Source organism: Melospiza melodia, chromosome 10 (assembly GCF_035770615.1).
Source record: "Melospiza melodia melodia isolate bMelMel2 chromosome 10, bMelMel2.pri, whole genome shotgun sequence".
Lineage (NCBI taxonomy): Eukaryota > Metazoa > Chordata > Aves > Passeriformes > Passerellidae > Melospiza > Melospiza melodia.
The window spans coordinates 20,558,844-20,583,612 of record NC_086203.1 but is presented as its reverse complement, the minus strand read 5'-3'; the positions used below and the strand labels follow the sequence as shown (position 1 = coordinate 20,583,612).

Sequence of the window (24,769 nt, the reverse complement as noted above, 5' to 3'; positions counted from 1 at the left end):
CAAAGGAATCTGCAGCACCAAGCAGCTGCCCATGCCTACTGTGCCTGTGCCTCAGTTTCCCCACCACTCCCATGGGGCAGCACTCGCTCATTAATTAAAATCTGCAAACTTCTCTACTGAAGGCTAAACCTGGGGTGCTCTCCCTCCAAACAGCACAGCAGAGCACAGGCCCAGCATGATGTCTGCAGGGCTGGCATTCATTGGCCAACCAGTCCCCCCTGAGTGTGAGGACACCTGTACTGTCCCCATTTGTTTGTCCCTGATATTGCTTTAGGCAGAGGGTGACAGAGGGTACCCCCCCTACACAGACAAGGTCAGGTCCCAGAAATTGTGGTGGTCCCTGGAGGAGATCCCCAGTACAGGTCAGTGCAACTGCCCCCTTGGCATCCACTTCTCCAGCAGAGGGGAAGCTCAGCTGAGCAAGCTCTGGGACAGAAACAGCCAGGGATGGAAATACAGCCCAGGACAGCTCCATGGAAGAGCCCAAATGCAGGTTCTGCCCCACCTAGAAAGCTGCATGTTTCCTGCAGCAGAGCAGAAACCAGAAACAGCCACTGGGAGGAGGGGGAGAAGAACTCTGCTGTCCCCTCAGGACTGTCTAGACAAACCTACATTCCTGCTCCATCTCCTTTCCCCTCCCAAGCCCTCGGGCTGGTGGCCAGGAGACTGAGAGGCTCCCAGCTCTGCTTGCAGTCCCAGTCACACACACACACAGCCCTGGCTGGACAGAGGAGCAGAGCTGCTGGGAGACACAGGCACAGCACAGCCCAGCAGGGCCACCCTGTGTCACCCACCAGACCCAGAGAGTGTCACCACCATGACAGGAACCCACTTCACTCCCTCCAATTCAGCCCAAGGGTGGGTGAACTCACAGCAGCAGCCCTCCCACAGGTCATGGGGACACTAAGACAAACAAACTTCCTATCAGGTACCCATCTGGTGCCAGGATGGCAGCACCAAATCCAGATTTGGTCTGTACCTGCAGTTGGCTCAGCACAAGCACAGCCAGGGACCAAGGGGTGAACACCAGCAGCCTGGGGGTGTACCAGCCTTATGTCCCCTCTGCTCTGTCATGCAAAAGCAGCTGCTCCAGAGGACATAAAGTTGTTTGGAGCAAGAAGCTCCCGCTGACCTGCAAAACCCTTGCTCGGGGGGGACGGCCAAAACAGGGAGGAGGTTTATGGCCAGCCACTCACAGCAAGGAAGGGTCAGGAAGCCCTTGGTCCCCAGGGACCATGGGAATTTCAAGCAGCTGCTGCTAACAATTAAAGCCTCAGGACAGTGTTTCTGCAGGGAGGAGCTGCCCCAGGGTCCCTAGGCAGCTCCAATCCCAGGAAGCAAAGGGCAGCACCCCCCAGAGATCTGCCCAAAGGCTTCCCAGCACTCAGGACTGCAGAGTAGGGCTGCAGGGTGGGCTGCCAAGCCAGGAGAGCAGAGGATGCTGACCCCTCCCCTTACCTGTTTCTCAGTCATGGCATAGATGTGCTGGCGGTCAGGGCTCAGCACCAGGTCCCGCAGGATGGAGCTGCCTTCGTGGGCCACCACGTTCTCATACTGCACAGCTTGGTGCTTCCTCTCGGCTGGCAAATCCACCAGGATCTGTGGGGAGAGCAAGGGGGGATGAGCATGATCCCTCACACACCTCAGCCCCCCCAGGACGGGGGATACAGAATGTGCCCCATTAGGGACACCAGCCCTCCATGCCACACCCATGGGGTGACTCCACAGCCCCTGCAGCACAGCAAAGTATCAGATGCTCTGCAAGCATTCCATCCCTTTCCAGAAAACCAAACTGCAATGCCTCCCTTGCCTTACTACATTTGTCTGGTGCATCTGCACCACATTCATGCTGATGGCATTCATCTCCCTCCGGGGTGGGGGGGGAGGACACATCCCTGAATCTCACATTTCACACCACTATGTGCTGCTGCTCAGCCCCAAAACCCCTCCAAGCTGCAGCATGGAGCAGATGAGTCCCCAGCTTGCAGCAAAGCATCAAACCCCACCTTGCCCCAGTGGTGCTGAGAGCAGCTGAGCTCACACAGCCTGAGCCCTGCCAGGCAGGGACACTGCACACAGGCTCTGCTCCCAGCCACCCATCCATCACAGGAAACACTTGGACTCGTCACCGGGAAAGTCAAGAGGGTCTCAAGGAAGTTGGAGGTCAACAGAGGTTCAGAGAGAGCCTTTGTTCCCTGAGCAGGAGCATGGTGAAGGCTTTAATCTCCTTGTGGCTCACAATTACATTAAAGCCCTTCCTAAGCACGCCGGTTCCTGCTGTCCCGGTGATCAGCTGCAGGCACACACCACACAGGGCTAAACTCAGCTCTGCCACTGGCACACCCTGACTGGCACCTCCACCAGCCAGAAGCACTTTGTGCTCATGCCATTACTTGTGATACCCCCAGATTTGGGCATGGGACAGCCCCAAGGGGGACAGAGGCAGAGAAATGCTCAGGGGATGGGATGGGATGGGATGGGATGGGATGGGATGGGGATGGGGATGGGGATGGGGATGGGGATGGGAGCCACATCAGCCGTACATTCTACAAAAATCCCAGCAGTAGACAGTGAAGCACCATGCCCAGCAAGATGGAGCAAACTCTACCTGTGATTATCTCCATGCTGCTGCTGGCACACACAGAGACCTGGTCCAGCATCCCCATCTGCAGGACTCAGGATCCCCCCCATAGGAGAGGGCAAACTGGCTGCTTGGAAGCACCCCCCCTCCCCAAATGCATCCCACAACCCTGCCCTGATTATCACACCCACTTCCACAGCCCAGCACATCCATGACCAGCCCTTGTGCCCCCATTTCAGCAGCCTGGCCACCTCGCCTGCTCCTGCAGTAAATTGCTGCCAGCATTTGCACAGCTCCCAATCAGGAGGACAGGGGCTGGGAAAGCAGGATCCCGGTGTGCAGCTGATTAGCATGGAAATGTATGCGGCTCACAAACAAACCGGGGCCCGTTTAATTAGAGCGGCGCCTTTGATTCACTGCCAGCCTCCTGCATGCACCAGCCCCGGATTATTTTTAGGCAGTTTTACAAAACAAATGTATTTAATTAAGAAAGAGACCCCTGAGCAACCAGAGAGAGATGAGTCCTGCATAGCAGTGAGCAAAGGGGCTGCCCTCTCCCCAGGGATGTGACAACTGGGCTAGCAGGGCCAGGCTAACTCTTGAGAGCCAAAAACTCCCTGTGCCTCCTTCCACAGGACTGAAGAGCCTTCACCAAAACCCAAAATTGTCCTGGTATTCCCCCTACCTTTTCAGCATCCTTTGCTAGACCCTGCACAGACTCTGCTCCCCATCAGCCTCACACTTGGTACCACTGCATGCTGGGGAACCCAGGGGTGCTAAAGCGTTTCTGGCAGGGGTATCTTTCTGCCCAGGTGCAGGACCATGTTTGTTCCTACCCCAAACAGACCAGAAGAGGCCAAGCCCCAGACATCCACAGCACAGGGCCATGTGGCAGCCCTGCCCAGCAGTGTCCCTTGCTCTGTGGTACCCAGCATCACCCCCAGAGCACAACCCTGCCTCCCCACATCTCCTCACAAGTTGCTCCCCTACCAGCAATCTGTTTCTCCCTACAAAGTCCTTCCCAAGCCAGCTCTCTGGAGGAGAGTTACCCCTTCCACTCCCCAGCAAGGCACCATGTCCCCACCCCACCATGGCAAGGTGACAAACACACCTTTCCAATCCTTTTATGGGCTGCAGTTGTGGCACACAATAATCGATACAGTTTCCCCCTGGTTCTAAAATAGATCTATGGCTGCATGTGGCGCTGGCAGTAATTTTTAACTAGCGGGGTAATTTCCCCATTACATTATTGCACTGTGCAGTGCTGGGAAAGAGAGAGAGATGTATTAAAAAAACAACAGACATGAAGCACTTCCAGTTAATTTGAGGCTCCAGGAAGAACCTAAAAATACTCTCGGTAGTCAAACGGGGCTGGAACCCAGCCTGACACACGTCAGGATGTTCTGGTGGGGCCATGCACACACAAGAGCCCTTCTCTCTAGCACCTCTCCCCCTATTAAGGATAACCTGTAGGTGTGCTTGGGAATCAGGAAAATGAAATTTGGAAGAGTTGGTAATCAAGATGTTTTCTGGTTGGCCAAAGTGCAGGGCACAGAGGGAGACTGTGACTTAGCTCATGGTAGGAAAATGCATCCTAACACTCCTCTCCAGCAGGAGGAGACCATAGAATCACAGAAAGGTTTGGGTGGAAGGAAGCTATAGTTCATCTAGCTCTAACACCTCTGTTCAACTCCCTGGTTCCATTACACCATATTGCTCAAAGCCCCATCCAACCTGGCTTGAACACTCCTGGGGATGGGGCACCCACAACTTCCATGAGCAACCTGTGTGAGCAGACAGACCCCAGACTCCCCCACTCCAAGCAGGACCCAACTGCCCAGAGCACCCACTCTGAGCAAAGGTGGAAACGCAGCATCAGGGCCCTTCCAGCAGGGTTAGCCCAACATGAACCTACCCATCATGGCCAGCAGGACAAGGATGGGCTCTTTGGACTACAAGCATGGTAGAGCAGCACAAGGAATGCACAAGGAATACAGAAGGAAAGCACAAAGAGCCTCCCATCTCTCACAGACACTGGAAGGGGCCCCTTTCCTCCCCTTCCCTGCATCCAGGGTAGCTGGGAGCAGGGAAAGGGGGAGAGGATGCAGTTAAATCAGAGCAGACCCCCTCAGAAACACTCTCCTTCCTGCCCACCCTGGCTGCCTTCCCACCCAGGGGAAAAGACATTTACCATAAATAAATAAATAAATAAACATATTAACCTTTCTCCTCATCCTGACGCTGATATAATTACCCAATACTAATAATTACTCACACTAATTTCTTGCTCAGGATTCCTGCCCTCACTCCTGCCTGCCTCAGGCTGGCTTCAGGCAGCAGCTCAGTGGTGATGCCTCCTCCCAGGAGCTGCAGGAGCCCCAAGGGGCAGCCAGCTCCCAGGGCTGTACTGAGGCACAGCAGCAGGAGCGAGGGTCTTGAGGGGCTGCTGCCTTTTTTAGCACATAGGGAGGGCCAGAGGCATGAAATTATAAACTGCCTGCTTGGGTGAATCATCTCAAAGCAAGCCCAGGGGCTGCTCTGCCAGAAACCCATGGGCACAGCCTCCCCACTCAAACAATGAGCCCATCCCCATGGGGCCAGCACCCAGAATAAATTCACTCTAAGAGGGGTTTAAGAGCTGCACCACCAGAAGTTGAGAATCCTGTCAAAGGAAGGATGAGGGAAAGGATGGGGGGCAATACCCCAACCCCTGGAGACCCTGGTGTAATGAGTGACTGCACACTGCACACCCCAGCTGGGCAAATCCTCTCCCAAGAGACCCAGAGATGGTTCCTGGGGTTGACTTTGTCTTGGCTGGAGAAAGGAGCTGTCATCCCATACAAGGCTTTGGGGGAGACAAGCCTGTTACCTTGCTAAGAAACAGCTCCTTCCATGGCAGCACACTTCTCCCCTAGGCGAGGTGCCCTTCAGGCTTGCCCAGGTGAGGAGGCACTTCCCCAGTGCCACAACCACTGCTGATCAGCCAGCTGCCAGGAGAAACATCTCCCAACATCCTCACAGCACCGGGCAGAGAGGAGCCAGCTTTGGGAAGACAGGCAACGAGAGGAACGTGGGGCAGCAACCATGACCTGGCACCCACCCAGCCCTGGCAGCAGGTCCAGAGGAGGACAGGGCTTTACAGCTCAGTCTGGGCCAGGGACACCAGGTGGAGAGGGAGGAAGCACAGCTGGAGAGGGAAGGCAGCTGCAGACATGCCAAGGCTGCTTTTGGATTTAACACATGCCAGCAGAGCTCTGTGCGGGGTCTGGGAGGTGTTTGGGTGGGCCACTGGCTCCTCACAGCACCAAACCCACATTTTTGGGGGCCCACAGAGAAGGTCCCCAAGAGACCCAACCTCACAGGGGACACCCCTAAGCCCAGCAGCAGGAGGAGGGGGCTCTGCACTGCCCCACAGCCAGTGTTCTCACACACCCTCCCAGCCCAGCCTCACATCTGCCCACCCCCAGGCTCTCCAGGCTCCATCCTGGGTCCCCAGCGTTCCCCCAGCCCCCTCCCCGGGCAGGAGAAGTGCTCAGTCAGGCTTTGTACTCTTATCAGCGCGGGGCTGTGATTAATTCGCAGCGGCTGGCAGCAGCTACAAGAGGAGGGCGCTTCTGCCCGCCTGCCACACTTCAAAGGCAGGGACTTATCAGCCTGAAACACACTCGGCAGCCTTTTCACGGGGACCCTTTCCCGTTCCACGGGGCTCGCACGGCACTGACAGGCAAGGCAAAGAAAGGCTTATTTATGGGAGTGCATTTCAAAGCCTCCCCTCTTCCCTCTCAACACACGCTGAGGGATGCACAGAGTTCCCCAGCCCCAGCGATCTCCACTGGGGACAGAGATTAAACAGGCAGGGATGAGACATGGCTGTGAGGAGAGGATGCTGGAAAGAGGGCCCTGCCCTACCTGTGCCCGTGTCCTGGTCACCTCCTGGCCTGTCACCTCACCAGTGAGCAGCTCTGCAGCACATGGCTGAGTTGGGAGGAGGAAGATGCTTTGTCATGGGTGGAGGGCAGAGTGCAGCCCCAGGAGTGAAACCTTCCCCTCCCAAGGCCACTGGGGCTCACAGCTCAGGCACCAAGGAAGCCCCAGACTTCCACACCCAAATCAGCAGGTGCCCATGTCCCCTCCCTGAGAGCAGGGCCCTGTGAACACCCCCAGCATTCTGCTTTGATTTTGGCACCATCCCCCCAAAAGGCAATAGGATAGGCCAAATATAACCAGGAGAGGAGTGGGTCCTGCAGAGCTGCCCCTGCAAGCCATGGGGCCACCTCCCAGAGGGAACAGAGGGCCTATGCAGCCTGGCCACACAGGGCAGAGGTGACAGCTGCTGCACAGTGTCACACAACACCACGCTGACAAGCCTGCAGCAGGAAAAGGCACATCTCATGTCCAGCCAGGGGGGCTCCTGGGGAAAGGGATGGCCTTGGGGGGGTCAGCCAACAAAGCCCCTCTTAGCACATGGCCTGGGTTCACCCCAAGGCAGTGAGAATGTGGGGACAGGCACACCAGCTGCCCCTCCACATGCCTTTCCCCAGGACAAGCAGCTGCCACACACACGCCCTTCTCCCGTTTCCAAAGGAAGGGAAAGGGTTTAAATTAAATTTCTGGATCAGCTGCTCCAAGGAGACACATTCTCTTTTTCCTTTCACCCAGAAAGGTGCAGCAAAAGGCAGGGACAGGAGCAGCTGCAGGGCCATGGCATCATCTATCCCATGGACACAGCCCTGGGACATGAGTAGGCTGGGGAAGGGGACCTATTTCAGGTCACCAAACTTTGATGTCCAGGGTAGTGAGGATTTGCCTCTGGCTTTGCTCAGACAACCAGGAAATGGCCATTAGGAGTGCCCCAACCTTGCTTTACCAGGGCTGACCCTTACAGTGCCCTGTAAGGCAGGGCTGTGGGGATGCATCTCACAGGGCTTGTCCCAGGGCTGATGACAGGATGGGCCCCACAGAAACATCCCAGCTATGCAGGGCAGGCTGGCAGCCGACACCCCGGCTCCCCCAGCCAGCCCCTTCCCTGCCATCCCAGCAGCTGCCTGCACAGGAATGCACCAGGATCAGACACACACCTCCTGCCAGACAGACAGGCAGCTGCTGGGATCTGGCAGAGCTGGGCTCTGTCCTCTCCACCTCCCCTGCAGGAGAAGGTTTCACTGATGGCTCACACAGGGCTGGGACGCTCCAGCCTCATCACTAACCTGCCTGATTCCATTCACTGAACCCACTCACTTGATGAAGAGGAGTACAAGCCAGGCTTTTGTCCTGGGCCCAACATCACCCTGAGTTGGAGAATGTTGGGACTTCAATCATATTGGTACAATAAAGCAAAAAACAAGGAGATACTTAATCTAAATCCATTCTCAAATGCTCAGCAACAAATCCAGCACCTCACCAGCACTGGCAGATGTGGCACAGGTTCACCAGCTGGTTTCAAAGCTCGTGTTACAGCCAGTGTGTCATCCCCAGGCAGGATCCTGAGCTCTGCCACGTGGGCTGGGGACAGACACACTCACTGCACCAGAATTGGGAACTGGTGAAGCTCTGGGGTTTGCCATAGGAAAGAGAAGAGAGAAGGAGGCAGGGCAGCAGCCCTGCCCAGCAGGCCCCCAAACACAGCAACACCTTCCCCAGAACTTCTCAACCGCCTTTTCCTTTCATTTAAACTCATTTCCATCTTTCCCTCTTGTTCAGCCACCCACACAAGTGGTGCTCCACCATGCTAAGTGGGCTCAGCAGAGCCAGCTACACCAGCAGCAGCCCACACAGCAGTGACCAGCCCCATGTACACCATCTGCAAACCCTCCCAAAACCTCTCCTGACCAGCTCTGCCAGCACTGCTCCATCAGCAGCATGTGAAGTGCAGCCCAACACACTGTCCCAGCAATTTTGACAGAATGAAGACAATGTCAAAAAAATCCTTCCCATCTCTCTGTACCAAAACTGAACTGCTGGAAAGAGGGAGCAAGTGCCAGGATAATGCACAGGAGAAGCACCTCTGGCAGAGCCAAACCCAGGTGGGGAGGGACTGATGGATGGTGAAGTCACAATGAAGTGGCAGGAGGAATTACAATGGGTGATGGGTTGGGGCAGTTGCCCACTTTCATCCCAAATAAAGCCCTGGGTCCCGTCCGCATCCCTGCCACCCCACAGCAGCTCCAGCAGCCTTGAGCCATTGATTTCTCAGCTTTGCCCTTCAAAGCCCTCTTGGCTCAGAGCCCAGTGCATATTGTCTAGTCACTCAGGAGCAAAATATCTCTATTATTATTGCAATTATTTCCCAATCAGCATGGCTCAGGGCTGAGGCAGTCAGAGGGGGCCCCCAACAAGCGAATCAATGGGCAGGCACTGCCCTGGGGCTCCCAGGGACCAGGCAGGAGGCACTGGCAGCTGTTGAGTGGCACAAGGGAAGGGGGATGGGGACCCCAGGGACCCCTCCATGTGATGCTGTGACCTGGCAGGGTGGCAATCTTTGTTGACCCTCGGCCAAGCAACAGTGATGCAACTTCACCTCTGCACAGAGCTGCAGCACCACCAGCCCTGCAGGATCTGCATGCTGGGCTCTGCCTCGAGGCTAAAGAGAACTGACAGCAATTCCAGGGTGTCCCTGGGGAAGCACAGCAGCTGCCAGGACATCAGTTCCCTGGGGAGGGAGCCTCAGAGGGTCCCAAAACTGTGCCTCCAGCAACACAGTGCATGTGCCCATTCCAGCAAAAATATCCTGTGAAACCCCAGCAGCACATCCCACTGAAGAAATGTCCCTTGCAAGGGAGAGGAGCACAGGCAGGTAAGACAATCCTGATTTTTCTCAAGCCCTGGGAAGAAAGAAGGGAGCTCTGGAGGGAGGAAAGCCCAGTAACAGATGGAGAAGAAATTTTAGCCTTGCAAAATGGAAGGTGAGGGCAGGAAGAGCACAAAGCAAAATGCAACAGGGATCTCCTCTCTGCGTCCCACTGTTCTTCTCCATGCAAAAATAAAGCCCTGGGTGACAGCAGTGAAGGGCAGAGCACATCACAGAAACACTGGATTATTTTTCCTCCTGTTCATTAATTACTGTAGGCATCCCAGGAGTCCCAGCAGGCCCCAGGCATGAGAGGCATGAATGAAGCCATGGCAATGTGTCACCTCCAGCTCCCACAGGACTCAGGCTGCATGTGACCAGCCTGGGGCTGGCTAATACCTAAACCTCACAGAGAAGGCCCTGGGGAGAAAGCTCTCACCTGAAGGGCTCAATACTGAGTTTTCAAAACAAAAACCATCTCTTCCACTGCCAAGGCACTGGCTCCTCCAGAGATCACATGGGGACCAGTCCAAACCCTGGGCTACTGGTGCTCCTTGACACACAGCCCATCGCAGGGAGCAGAGCAGACCCAGAGCCACCAGCCCCAGGCTTTCCATAGCTTAGAATTTCCTATTTATTCTGCAAATCCAAATTATTTACCTCTTAATGATGCTGCTCAGCTCAACAGGGCAGCATAAACCCCCTTTCCTGAGCCTCCCTCAGTTTCTGACCACATATGCAACCAGCCCAAGACAACCTCACCATGAATGCCAAAGGCTTGTCCCACCACCCTGACCATCCTGACCACTTGGGACATGGAGCAATGATCAGGCAAAGTCTCTGCCAGTGGCCAGAGGCTCAAAGCCTTGCTGCCTGACAGCAGGAATGTGGACCACCCCATTTCCAGGGAAAAAAGGCAGGGAGGGGGTAACAGGCCTTCACCAGGGACATGTCAGGGAGGAAGCACCAGCTCCCAGGGCTGCAGCACAGCTGGAGATCAGCTGGATCCCTCCTCCCCTCTCGGCTCCAGGAAAATAGCTGTTTCCTTCCTGGTCCCTGAACAGCACAGCAGCAGAGAGGAGCTGCCTGAGCGCTAGGCAGGGCTTTGGCCTTGCAAACAGAGGGGCCAGGGGCAGGAAAAGCCCACAGAGTGGGGGCTGCAGAGGGGCATAGCCCAAGGGGGGATCTGTTTCAGGGTACTCCCCTGGTCAGCTGCCCTCCCAGCAGCCCCACACACAGATCCAGCCCCAGTCAAGCCCTGTTTCAGTGAGGCTGGATGGCTCATGTCTGGATTTACCCTTCCATCAGACTGCAGCACCTTCTGCACGCCCACCTCAGCCTCCCACTCATTCAGCTCCAACCACATAAGTGCACCAGCCACTATTTCCACGGCATGAGAGCCAAAAGCCATTTCCTGCAGCAAGGGCACTATAATAGGAACAAAATCCACTGCACATTCACCTCCACACAGGGAGAAGGACAACACCGATGGCACAGCGGGTTCGGCTTCACCCATTTAACACCAGCTTTGATCCCTTCCTGCCCATCAGTCCTCTTTTTACTGCAGCTCTGGGCTGTCCTGGTGTTTTATCTCCATGGACAAATCACACCAGGCTGCCCGGGAGGAGCTGATAAGCAATAAACAATCAGGGTCTAAATATCGCAGGGCACAGTGACATTAAATATTAAGAGGCAGCACAGGCAGTAGCACTGGGCATGCAGAGTCTCTCAGAGATTCAATGACAAAATCATGCATTACCTGATGGATTCCATGAGAATGAAACCCATGCCATCAGGAGAAGACAAAGTTACAGCCACACTTTTTTTTTTTTTTTTTTTTTTTTCTGGTCAACAGCTCCACTATCAACATGCTATGATCAAAACTCCAGGTCCTGCCTTTCCTCATAGAACAGCCCCTGCTCCAAACACAAACACTTTCAAGATTAGAGAAGAAATCCTCCAACATTCCATGGCCAGTGATCCTGGTGATAACAGCCAGCTAAGCCTGGTTTCACACTGAGCACACCAGAGTGCCTGCAAATATTTTGCTTGAAATAGATTTAGACCCTCTCACTCACTCCAGCTTGAGCTCTCGATGCTAAATTCTGTGATCTTCCTTTTTGCTCACATTTTAAAATTTCATTCCCATACTCTAAACTTCTGGCCCTCCTACACCATTTCCAATGGCTACACTAGACCCTTCTATACATTTCCAAAAAGCCAAGGGAAAGCTATGGAAGTTATGGGGCCATGGCTCCCCAGCATACAGAACCCAGAGCAAAGAAAACCACTTGTCTGCAGTGAGCTCCCTGTTCAAAACCAGGATGGAAATGCGACCCTTCAGTCTGTGCATCAGAGCAATTTCGAAGGAGAGATTGAGAAGATTTAAATATAGAGATTGCTTTCCCCAAGGATGCTGCTGAAGATATTTAAGAGCTCAGGTTTCACACAGCGTGGATTTCCTCTGGAACCACTGCAGAACTCCCTGCCCTGCTCCTGCAGGCAGCAATCCCTTCTGCAGGCTCCCAGGGAGCACAGGGTGCTGCTGGCCAACACAGAGCCCATCACTGACCACGGGGTGGGGTGGCCACATCTTACCCAGGGTGGCAAAATGGGGTGCAGAGGGGCTGGAGCCCACCCTGAGCTTTCCAGGTGTGATAGTACTCAGCCACAATGTGACCTCAGCTCTTGCAGGTCCATGCAATGGGAGATGAAGAGCCTGGCTGTCTCCTTAACAAGTTCCTCCTGGGAATGCAGGGCTGCTCCCTGAAAGCTTGGATTTTGCTAAGACCAGACCAAACCACATGCCACATTGAAAACTAAGTTCTCAGAAGATCTTCAAGGAACACCTACGACCCTCTCCACCATTCCCAGTGCTTACAGATGATGTCAAGTGGAGCTGCTTCCCACCAGCACTTGCCAGCACCTTGGCCATGGAGCATTCCCACACAGGAATGCAGCTGACACTTGGCAGCCTGGAGAGAGCTGGGCCAGGGTCAAGAATAGCTGGACCTTACCAGCCTAGTGCTGGAGGGAACAGAGATGGGGACAGGCAGAAGGATAAACAGCCTTATCCCAAGATGCAACCCTGGCAGACACCCATCACATGCCTGAATATCTGTAAAGGGAGGCCAAGGGGTGGGAAATGATGTTAATTAAAGTTTTAATTACTGTAACCAAACGAGTAGTATAATTACTTTATTCTCACAGAGACTTCAAACTGATTAAGGACCACGTGCACAATCTTCGGGTTGATGCGGTTTTTAATTAAATGTGCCGTGGAAGATGGTGAGGGGTGGGCAGGACCATGGCTCAGCCCTTCCTGCACCTCCAGGGACCTCCTGTGAGCAGGGAGCCCAGGCTGGCAGAGGCACAGGGGTCAGAAGCAGCCAGTGCCAAAGGCAGCTGCTCTGGCAGAGACTGAAGCCGCAGGGTGCACGCTGGTGTCTTGCAGGAATAGCTCCTACACATCAGCCCTCAGCTTCACATTCCCCCAAAACATCTACCTTTACAAACACTTCCAAAACAGCCCCACTTGGGCACTGAAAATATTAATAAACTGGTGCTGCCAACTGGAGGGAATGATTAAAAAACAATTTTGCAAAGGTATCCTTTTCAAATAATAATAATACTAAAAGACAAAGCAGTAGAAATTAAATTCCCAGTCCCCTACCTCAAATAAATAGTATCAGAATTTGAAATGAGACATAATTACCCCGGCAAGGTTAAAGCCGCTAATGCACACGGAATACAGAATCACCATCCATCATAATCATATCTCATATCGCAGCCATTATTTATAATTAGGAGGCACAGTTTAAAAAACACATAAAGACGCCCATGCAATGCAGTAATTCTTCTGTTATTGCTCCTGGAGGGCCAATCCTGCTCCGATTTGTGGAGTCCAGGATCAAGCAAAAGTAATTCCCTAAAAGTCATTCCCAAAAAATCTACTCTCATGGAAGGGGAACGCACTTCAGCCCTCCTCACAAGCCATGCTGGCAGCAGTAGGGCACATCCAGGTTCCTCCCAGCCATTTCAAACCCAAGTGAGCTCACAAAGCACCCAGACATGAATTTACAATTTTTTTTCCCCAAATGTCAGTGCAGGAAGAGTGGAGCTGAGCAGACAGCTCAGCCACAGCCTGGCTCAGCAAGGCAGGGACAGGCATGCCTGGTGAGCTCTGCCTGGGCTTTCTCCTCAGCTGGGCGGTTGGGGGTTTTTTACCTATTTTCAAAACCACAGAACGAGTTACAGCGAGAGCTGGGAAAGCCAAAAGCCAACCCCAGAGCTGCTGAAAGCTGCCCTCCTTTGAAGCGTGGGCTTTGCAGTCTGCCCCCGTGCCCCAGCGAAATATTAACAAGCTTCCGGTGAGGCAGGAGGAAATTACGCTTAATATATTCTGGGGAAGTCCGCAGACAGCAGAGCCTGAGCAGCAGAGCCTGGCTCCAGAGGGACCTGCCTCCAAATCCCCTCTCCTGCCAGCAAGGAGGAGCAGGCAGCCGGCAGCCCTGCAGGGACCTGCAGCAGCTCCTTCACACACAGGCGCTGAGCAAAGCCTGACACAGAAAAGCACAAAGCCCTGGCTCAGAAAAGCACAAACCCCAGGGCCATGGTGGGGTATGCAGCTGGTTCTGAGCCCCAGGAGTCTGGGAGAAGTGGATTTACACCCTTTGATGACAAAATAGAAAGCAGCAGTGCTTGGAGATGGTGTCCTGAGGACATAAAGCCATGATGGCAGAGGTGACAGCAAAAGCACAGGTATAAGACCCCAGGAATGAAAGATGCATGAGCATATGTGTGTAAACCTAAGGTACAGTGTGTTTGTGGATGGAAAAGCAAGCTGGGATAAGGACAGGGAAGAGCTGAGGCACAAATCTCAGCCTCAAGCAGCCCCAAGAAGGAGCTCAACCCTCAGCAAGCCAAAGCCAGCTCGCCCCACCAGTCTCATGACTCTTACTCACAGCAGAGCTGCACTTTCTCAGAAGTTTCATTAAGCTGTAAAATAAGAAAAAAATAAAAAGGAACAAAAAAAAAAAAGCGCCAGCTTGCAGATTCACGTACAAACACATATCCCCCCAGAACCCAGGAAACACTCTTCAAATTAAAGTTGCCATAAAGAGAGCAAAACCTCAGCAAAGTTCAGCCTCTTTAGGTCCCTTTACTGGGGGTGCTGTGCTCCTGCAGCACAAGAGGATAATAGGCACAAGGAGTAGTTGGAAGGACAGCACCACCAAAAAGAGGGGCTCTGTGCAGAGCAGCACTGCCACCATGAAATGGGGGGAATAAGCCTTTTTGGGGTTCAGACACTGTGCCCACCTGGCCATCAGCTCTGGGGCAGGTTGTCTTCTTGCATGGTGAGTACCAGCCTATGCACCTCATGGTGAGTGAGGATTAAGCTGTAAGGCTGCACACAGGGGACCTAGGGCATCTCTTGGGCCTGCCCTGAGCATTTTCCAGCTCCTCCTCTATTTCAGACATTCAGTGTAGCACCCAGCACACCAAGGACCTGCAGGCTTGCAGGAATCAGCATGTTTGGGAATGCCAGAGAGGGGATACTCCCCACAAGACTATGGAGGAGGAATACTGCAAAGTCAAAGGGGAGTGGGTCATCCCCCTGCAGTCAGTGCTTCCCCAAGCCCTGAAATGGTCACCCAGCAGATCACCAGGCCTTGTCTGACATCCTTCAGCCATTTCAGCCCCAACAGCACACACCAGAAGGACTTTTAACATCAGCAGAGGCTGAGTTTACCGCAAGCAAAAGAAACAGAGAGAGGAGGAGGTGCTTTGCAGGCTTGGGCAGAGGATCACTATTTGCCCGTCCAAGTGCTGAAAACTAATCCCCCTTTCCCCCTTTTTATCCCATTGAAAACTTGACAGAACCTCCTAGCGCTTTGCAGTTGAAATTGGCAGGTCTTAAATTAATTGACTGCAATTTTACACAACAACATGTTTAGCTGTGAGCTGGCCCGCAGCCCGCTTGGCTCGCCACCGCTCCCCAGACACTTTTCAAGCAACCTCCAAAACTTCATAACACATCGAAGGCAAGAGGAGCAGGCTGCCAACGTGACCCTCTCCCTGCCAAAAGCCAGCCCTGCCTCCCCTCGCCCCCACCCCGACCCCACTCGGTTCCTCCGGTGTTTTCCCCCACTCTCGTTAATGGCTTGTTAAATTATTCTTGTCATCTCCGAGGGTTTTTGCTCCTCCAAATGCTGAGGAGCACGGGGCGGGCTGGGTTACAGGCCCGCTGCTTTGCCATGGAAACGGCAGCCATGGGACCGATGCACGCAACAGGAGTGAGAAAAGTCAGGGTGGTTTTTTTTTATTTCAATCCACCCTGACGCATTCCTGTTCTCCTTCTGCTGAACACCCCAAAGGACAAAACCCAAAGTAAAAGATGGTGATGCCGTGGCAGGTTTGTGATGTCCTCATCCAGGACTGAGTACTTGGGGTAATGCAAAAATGCACAACCCCAGTGTCCAGGAACAAGAAGAGCCTGCAACCCAGCCCAAAAAGCACCATGCTCCTCTCAGGAGAGTGTCTGGGGGGGCACCATGCCTCATGTGCAGCCTGCCTGCAACCAAGCCCCCAGAACTGAGGGCTGGTCCTGCCTCTCCAAGCCTTTCTGCTTGGTCCCATGAGACTGCTGCTGCTGCTGCCTCGGCCAAGCAGGCAGTGATGAGTCAGCCCCAGCTCCCAGCCCCAGAGTGATCCCATCCCCAGTGCTGGGCACCTTTCCAGGGCATGGCCACAGCAGGGAAGGCGCTCTCTGACCGCGCTGCTGGGCCCAGAGCTGCAGGAGGAGAGGGGAGGATTGCCCCGGCTCTGCCTTGGGTCGAGCAGCTGATGCTCTGCGAAAGCCAAACTGGGGGTGGGTTGTTTGTGTGATTTCATTGCTTGAACAAACAGAAACATCCTGTATGTGATTAAGAGCCTTTATGAAAAACACACCAGCGCTGAACCCCACAGCTGGGACCAAAGGTATGGCTGTGGCTGGAAGGCAGCACGCAGCGGGGTTCGGCTTCTCCGGGGTGAGCGGAGCTCCCTGGCAGCTTCACACAGCCACAGCACCCCAGGGATGCTCCAGAGCATGCACAGAACCAGACATTCCCCCCAGTAGGAAATCACCTCCCCCATAACATTTTTGCCAGGCCAACTCCCCGAGCTCTAGGGAGCAAGAGGCACAGCAGGGTTACCGACAGCCCACAAGCCGCAGGCGATGGCTGCTCCGGGAGAGGCAGCCAAGGCTCTAACATCGCTCTGAAGCTTTCATTCTTTCCCTTATCACCTTCTGCCCCAGGATATCAAAGTACTCCACACATTGCTCCTCCTTTTGGCTGCAGGCATCGCCACCACCCACGGCTGGCACAGAGCAGAACTGGGAAATGCAGGCAGGAGAAGGGAACTGACCACAATCCATCACCACCTCCTTTCCCCCCGCCCCGCCCCAAAAAAGGGAGAACTCCAGCTCCTGCCAAAAAGCAGGACTTGCCTGGACTTGTGCAGCCATCACCTCCACAGCCCCTGCCCTCCACTCCAACAGAGCTGCCTCGAGGGAGCCACGCCAGGAAAACATATGCTTTTGTTTAAGGAGCACAGGCTGAGCAGGAAAAAAAAGGCACTTAAACGTTACACACTCACACACACACACAAAAAAAAAAAAAAAAAAAAAAAAAAAAAAAAAAAAAAAAGAAAAGAAAAGAAAATTGAAGTTTTGTAGTTGTTTCTCTTTGGCAAGGTTCAAAATAGGGTAAGGCTTTTGTTTTGCTGGGAAGCTTTAAAAAAAAAAAAGTGTATTTTATGCAAACCATTCTTGAAACATTCTTGACATTTACTACCAGAAACTTTTCCTCCAATTAATTGCCTCTATACAACTATCATTTTCCTGATGAAAAACAACACCAGAAACTCGCAAGTTATTTAAAAAACGTTCACTCTCTCTCTGTTTCTCCCTGGTCTTGAGCATAAACAGAATTTGGGAGGTTAGAAGGGTCAAAAACAACGATTTTGACTCAACAATCTTGACCCGTGTGAGCTGCCACTCATGGCAGGGACACTGAGGGCAAGGCCTGGAGCTCAGTATATCCTGCAAAAATACCTCTGCTCCTCAGGTATGAGGTGTCACCTCTGGCTCAACTCAGAAATGCACAGTGGGCCAAGTCTCAGCTTAAAAATCATGTACTTGGAGATGTGGGCTGGGTTTCTAGCCAAGGCTTTCACAGTGGTGAGGGTGCTCACACAAGTGCCGAGCAGAGGTGAGTGGGATTCCTCCATCCCAGGAGGGAGGCATCAACAGCCACCCAGGCAAATAAGATCTTGGGGAGTGAAATAGAGATTACCAGAGCTGTTTGGATGCTCTTTCCAAGATAAAGCCTTGTCTCCTTTCAGCATCCCAGGTGAGCAGGCAGTGGGGAAGGACAACCTCAACTGCCTGAGATCTGGAAGGATGAGGCTGCAGAAGGGAAGGCAAGTCATGATGCTGGACTCCATGAAGGGTGGGACACAGATGGGCTCCATCTCTGGGATAAGTGGCCAAAGAGCAGGGGTGCATGCTCAAGGCACGCCAAGCAGCACACCCAGCAGGGAACACAGGTGCTGGGTGCCAACCCAGGCTGTGCCAGCCCTGCCACAGCCTCCAGCCAGAAATGCTGATGCTGCCATACAACTGAGTTACCACCATTTAAGCAGCACACCTGTGGATGGGCAGCAGCATCACATGGCATGCCCATAGCCACCAAGGTGAACCACATTCTGAAGCTTGAGCAAGCACATTTACCCCTCCCCATTCCCTGCTCCTCCACCTCCATGCCAAAGGCAGCAATTTTTTGCCCTCTTTTTAAAATAAGAAGCCACTGGAGGAAGAAGCCACAGCTCGCACATCCTGCATCAAAGCTGACTCATCCCCCTGGGAGAGCCCAGCAATCTCATTCCCAGGTTATGTGCTCCAGCCACAGGCTCACACTTTCCCACCAGCAGATTCAAGGAGGGAAGGAGAGGCAGGAAGGAAACCCCCAGCTGAGACAGGGAGTGTTTGTCTCACCTACTGGAAACACATCTTTAATTTGGAGCCTTGAGTGTAAAAACAAGATCCCTTGAGGCTCATAAACATACGAGGAAGAGAAGGAGACCAACAAAGAGCAATCCTGGAGAATTGAGTTTGGGAAGTTCCCATCCCTCACACAGGGTGGGGATCAGCTGGCAGCACCATGCATGCAAGGTGCAGTTTTCAGGGGTTTGGGTCTTTTTAAAGGACTTTGCTTAGTTTTTAAAATAAACCATCACAAGCATCATCCTCCCCCAGGAAATCAGGGCTGGTGGCATTGAGCCCAACCTGACCCAGTGTTTCCATCCAGGGGGCAGAGGCTGCTCCTCTCCCTCTGCCAAGGAAGCTGCCAGTACTCGATGCCTCCAAGGTCCCACATCCCAGCATCCTCACCAGGGATGCTGAGCATTCCTGCGTGGCTGTCACCAAGACACCCACTTTCCTTAACTAATTACAGATGCAGTCACCCTGGCCAAGACACAAACCTATTTCTGGAAACTTTCAAAGAAAAATAAATACATATGTAGAAAGAGAGAGACACACATGCGTGCACACATCAAACTGCATCATATTTTCCTGCATTAATTTTTTTCAGTTGCATTCTGCTCAACAACTACCAATTAATTTTTGACCACTGTTAACAGAAAGCAAAAAGTCAGGGGAACCAGAGAACATCCAGACACTGACCCAGCCTCCAAGATCAGCAGGACTGCAAACTGCTCTGCAGACCTCAAGCTTGCCCACAAGCACCTCTGCTGAGCCCAAAATCCATCCTCAGAAGGATTTGGCTGTGCTTCATAAAAATTTAGTTTTAACTCCTGCTTGGGAGGAGCATCAGCAGTGACATGAGTTTGGTGGAGCTCAGGTTTTGATTGGGGTTGCTGCTGGGAGGATGCAAGAGGGACAGGCAGGACTGGAGGTGGGAAAAGCCCTGCTGTATACATATGAATACTGTGTCCTTCAAGGTGGGAAACACGACATGGGCTTCTCCAAAGAACTGACATGGGTGTGTGTCCAGCTCCCTCCTCCCTGAGTCCACTGAAGAACACCACACCAAAATCTCATGTACATTTTCACATTGTCCCTTCATCTGTCGCTAGTCCAGCTCCCACTCCTACAGCTCCATCATGCCCAGCAAGGACAAAAAGTTGTCCCTAAAAAGGCAAGGAAAGCCCTTACCTTGGGAACTGCCTGCCCATGGAGCAGCATTACCATCATTAAGCCTCCAGCTACAGCAGCACCAGGTTTGCTCTGTGGATGCTGGCACATAATTAAGATCTACCGGGCTCTGTCAATCAAGAGGAGAAAGAAACAGCAGGGAACTCTCTCCTGGGACACAGCAGAAGCCCACACATTGCAGGTGCCAGGATGCCCAAGGGATGCTGGTGGGATAGCACAAATCCAGTCCACCCCTGGAGCAAGCAGCCGGTGTCTCCACCCTCCAAACTGCCTCTTCTCACCTGCTTTTATGAACTGTAAACCCCCTAAAGCCAAGCCTCTGCTCTCCCAGTGCAGCATAATTCCTAATTCTTGTTCTCAAGGGAACAGCCTCTTAACAGCCCATGGGATACTGCAACCCAGGGTGGCCCTGGAGGGAAGAGCCAGCCCTGCATGGAAGATGGGGTGCCACAGGGTTTGAGGCTTCAATCTGGCCCACTAAGGAGATGGGGAGCAAGGGGGCAAAAATCTTTCCAGGGCTCCAGACACAGAGAGGAAAAGTCCAAGGAAAGCAGAGGCTGCAGAGGACAAGTCCCCTCCTGCTCCAAAACATTCTCATCAACCCTTTCCTCCAGGCCAAACCACAGAGCTTGAACCCACCAGCTCCAGCTCCCACTGCAGCAGCACCAGGCAGCAGCATGGGAAAGCTGCGCCACAAGAGCACACCCAGCCTGGAGAGCAGCGGGACAACCCCCCTCTTTTACCCTGCAGCACCAACCTTTCCCAGCCCATTCCCAAGGAGGGAGTGCTCAGCAGGGTGGAGCAGCATCCCCACCACTCCAGAGCCACGCACATCCACGCTAGCGCACAAATTGCTTCATTAAATGTCATCGCATTAAGTCAGTTTCATGAATTTAACATTGTCCCCGGACTATTGTTTGCCTGAAAATTAAATTATGGCAACATTTGTTGTTTCAACAAGTCTGTCTGTCAGGGACAGGGCTGGAGGAGGAGATGCAGGCACAGGCAGGGGATTCAACTTCAGCAGCCGGGCTCCTGTGGACATGTGTCTGCAGTGAAGATGGACAGCACAGCCTCAGCTTCCTTCATGGGGGTGGGAGAAGGGAAGAATCAAGCCCACATGTTGTTTCAACAACAGCCAACCATGCCAGATGTGGAGACATGAGCCAAGCTGCCTGGAAAGGGAAACTATTTCTGTTTTGGTGGAAATAAAGGCTCTGATCAGCCCCAGCAGCCACTGGCCAGCACAGAAAAGCATCACCCCATGTCTCTCAAGGCACCGTGGACCCTGGCTACCTCCACACAAGGAGCTCAGGTTGGCAGTCCAGGGCTTTTTGATCTTTCCAGATTACAAAGCTTTGCCGCATACAGGAACACTCTGAGAGATTTCTCATTTATTCTTCCTTTTCCCTAGAGCAGCTCCTCTCTGCAGTATCAGAAACAAAGGTGACAACCTTTCGCTTTGTAAAGAAAACCACCAAATGAAGCGGACTATAAATAGCACCCAAAACTGACCTGCATCCCCAGCCAAGGGGAATGAAATGAAGACAAGTGAACGAACAGCCTCAAGGTCAGAGAGACTTTTTTATTTCCCCTTCATTCAAGGACTGGTAATTTTTATCCATGCAGGAGAGCAATCCAAAATACATCATTAGGGTTGTAGCTAATAAAAACCGCAACGGCTTTTTTCAGCCTGGTGTTGTTTCCTTTGCCCATACAGGGATTATGGTGGGAGAGAGGTGATTTCCCAGCACCTGCCCTACCTGCAGAACCCCTCCTTGCATCCCAGGGCTGAGCACCCCAGCCATGCCAGATCTGTCCCAGCACAAAGCTACAAATGATGCTGCCCTCAAGAGCACAAAGCATGGACAAATTAAAGCACTATCACATTATCCTGCCTTTCTCTGCCAGACTGTAGGGATGCTCCCCACTACTTCAGCCCATTCTCTGTCTGCAGAGAGCTGGCTTGTCACACAGCACTGCCTCTCTTCCCTCTCTCCAGCTGCTAAATGGCATTAAAAGAACTAAGCATCCATTAAATAAAACTTTCCCACTTGCTTCCCATGTAGACAATTGCTCTCGCTGCCACGGGGAGGTTTCGTGCTGGCAGCTGGTCCATGGGTACACAAAGAGCAGGGAGGTGCCAGGATCAGCTCTGGTAGCACAGGTCATCCAGGGAAAGAACCAGAGAGAAACAGGGATGTTGTCCCAGGGGTCTGCACCCTCACCACCACACAGCACCCACCCCAGCTCCTCTATTCCTATTTCACCTCACAATGCCAACCCCATGGGGCACCTTTCTGCTGCCTTCCCCATCAGCACCAGCCTGCCATTAGCATCCTTTCTCCTGTTCCACTTCAGGAAAGCCTGTAATTAATTAACCAGGGCAGGGGACAAGAGACCAAACAGCAGCTCTTCCAAGCAGCCTGGGACTGACACCATCCCCACCTGGGCTTGGAGACAAACGACCACCCATGTATCAAAGTCTCAGAGATGGATTACAGGATCCAGCAGCCACTAAGGGGCAGCTGGAGTCCACATCCTGCATCCCCAAGTGCCATACCACACCTCCACCTTGCTCTCCGTCTATGATGGATTTTCCTCCCAGCCCAGAAGGGAAAAGCAGGGAGCTCAGCTCACGGGGATGTCTGACCTTCCCCACGGTCATGTCTCTACCTGAGGCAGGGCTGAAACACCAGAGACCCAGACAACACCGGAGCTGCCTGAGTTCCTGCAAAGCACACATCCTCCCTCCTCCAGCAGGCCAGGGGCTGAGGGCAAATTCCTCAGGCACCATTAAATCTGGGTTAATGGGCCTGCACAAAGGGGAAGCAGGACACCAGCACTGCCCCTTCACACCAGGCATACCGACAGTCCCTGCCTCCCAAACTGCTGCCTTCCAGATGAGCCAAGCCATCCTCCCTTGCTGCCTTTGGTGGGAGGTAGGGGCCATTCTCCCACCTGAAAAGCCAAAATTAGTCAGTGTTTATGAAAGTTAGCCAGTGAATAGGCACAATGGCTCCAACAGGAGGGATCCAACTGAGCTGGGCCCTCCCAGCTCATTTCCATTTTAATGGGGTGGCTTTTCCCCCTGCCCCTCCCTTTGGGGCCACCACAGAGGTCCCCAGCAGGAGGCACAGTCCAAAGCAAGAGTCGTGCTCCCGCTCTTCCCTGCGGAATAGAGGTCACAGACAGGGGCCACAGCCCTGCGTTCAGCAGCAGAGAGGTGCAGAAGAAAATGCTCAGCAGCTTCACGCTTCAGCAACCAGCTAGGAGGGAGAACCCACTGCTCACTGCTGGCATTGCATGCCCCCAGCCAGCCAACACACCCCTTTTCCTAATAACAGCGCCCAATGAGTGTGATTTATGGGGGCTCAGCATCCCCATCAATGACCCCAAAGATCGCTTTTGTGCCTTGTTCTCCCAGCACTGCAAAGCCATGGCCACCAATGCCTTTCACAGCCCTGCAACAACATGGGCAGGAGCAGCGAGGCACACAGTCACAAACCCCTCAGGCTCTTGCTTTTTCCTTTCCCAGCCTTATTTCCACAATACTTCCAGGGTGGCAGCCCCTGCCAGGGCACAGGATGGTCTGCAGGGACCAGCTGTGAAGGCAATGCTGCCACATTTGGCTGGCACTGATCTGCCAGCTCCTGAGCATACCCTGCAGGGCAGCACCGCCTTGTCCCAAGGGGCTGCCAAGCAGCGTTTTGCCCCCAAACCCCTTCACAGAGCAATTACAGAAGCCAGGTTTACACCTGGTAGCCCTTTGGAAGACACAGGATCTTTGGGATCCACCTCCATCCCCGAGCATCCTCTGGCTTTCACAACGCGCTGCTGCCCAAAAGTCACCTTGCCTGACAGGGGTGAAGTGCAGCAGGCACCGTGCTGCCGTGGGGGCTGATGGATGGGGGCGAGGCTCAGGAGTGGGGGCGAGGCTCAGGATGGGCTGATGGATGGGGGCGAGGCTCAGGAGCGTGCTGATGGATGGGGGTGAGGCACATGAGGCACACGGCTGCCTGCGGGCGCCCGGCGCCAGGCCCGGGCGAGACGTGCACCGTCAGCGCTTTCAGCAGCGAAGGTTGGAGCAGCGCTGGCTGCTGCTGCTGCTGCCTCCTGGCTGGCCAGCAGCCAGAATCCCGGGCCTCACTCACCTGCTGGCTTTGCACTGAGAGCAGAGCAGATGGGGAGAAAGGAGAGAGAGCTGTGGCTTGTGAGTCAAAAAGCCTGGGGGTACAGAGGGTAAGGGAGCAGGCTTTGAGGGCAGTGAGTCCCCTGGCATCTCCTTTCCCAAGGCTGTATGAGGATGCTGGAGCCTCCATTGGAGTGCCAGGAGCCTAGCAGTGTTCATCCCCATCCATCCTGCACGAGGCAGGAGCAGGAGCCCCAGCGGCATTCCCCTCCAGGAGTCACCCCAGGACGAAGCTGGCAGCTGCCTGGAGCCACGGCCTCGCCGCCCCAGCAGATCCCAGAGGCCAGCGGTTCACGATGAATTTCTAATTGTTTCCTCCAACAATGAGACATCCTGTTCAGAGCCAGGCGGCTCAACAAAGCCCAGCGCCGGCAAGCGGGGCCCCTTCCTGCAGAGCAGCAGTGGGGCGATGCCGAGCGCTCCCTGCCATGAGCAAGGGGACAACGGGAACGCTCCGCCACCCCCTCCCCACCACCCCATCCACTTAACACGCCTGCTCTCCAGCCTCCACCTTGATTAAAACAGCTTAACGACTCCAGCGAGAGCTCTCGAGGGGGCGGGGAGCCGCCAAGAGGTATTTGATGGATTCACTTTGGCAACCGTCGGCTACCTTGTCATGCCAATAAAATTATTGCCATTGATTGGGGAGAGGCGTGGGCGCATGCTCCGAGGAGCACGGCTCCCTCACGGGGCCCAGCACCGGGCCCACGGGGGCTGTAAGCGTGTGGGGAGGGGGCTCCAGAGCATGGGGTGGGGATGGAGCAGGAGAGGACACAGGGAAGAGGCAGGAGGAACAAAAGGCCCTTGTGCCAGGCGGCGAGCTGGGAAGAGGCAGCAGCACGGGCAGGAGAGCATTTCCAGGGGCTGCGCAGGGGTCGATGCCTGGGGGAATCCTCAAGGGTCACCGGCTGACACTGCCAGGGCCAGGGCAGGGTTCATGCCCCAAATGTGTCCTGTGTCCCCCCACACACACCCCAAAAGCAAAGC

At 53.9% G+C, this 24,769-nt stretch overlaps 1 protein-coding gene across 1 annotated transcript in view; it reads right to left on the bottom strand.

Annotated features, from left to right (window-relative positions):
- PLXNA1 (plexin A1) overlaps window positions 1-24,769 on the bottom strand; it is a 111,668-nt gene that overhangs the window by 61,217 nt on the left and 25,682 nt on the right. The window contains exon 4 of the mRNA XM_063164785.1: window positions 1,459-1,599. Within this exon, the coding sequence (XP_063020855.1) occupies window positions 1,459-1,599 (141 nt within the window). The remainder of the gene's footprint in view (window positions 1-1,458; window positions 1,600-24,769) is intronic.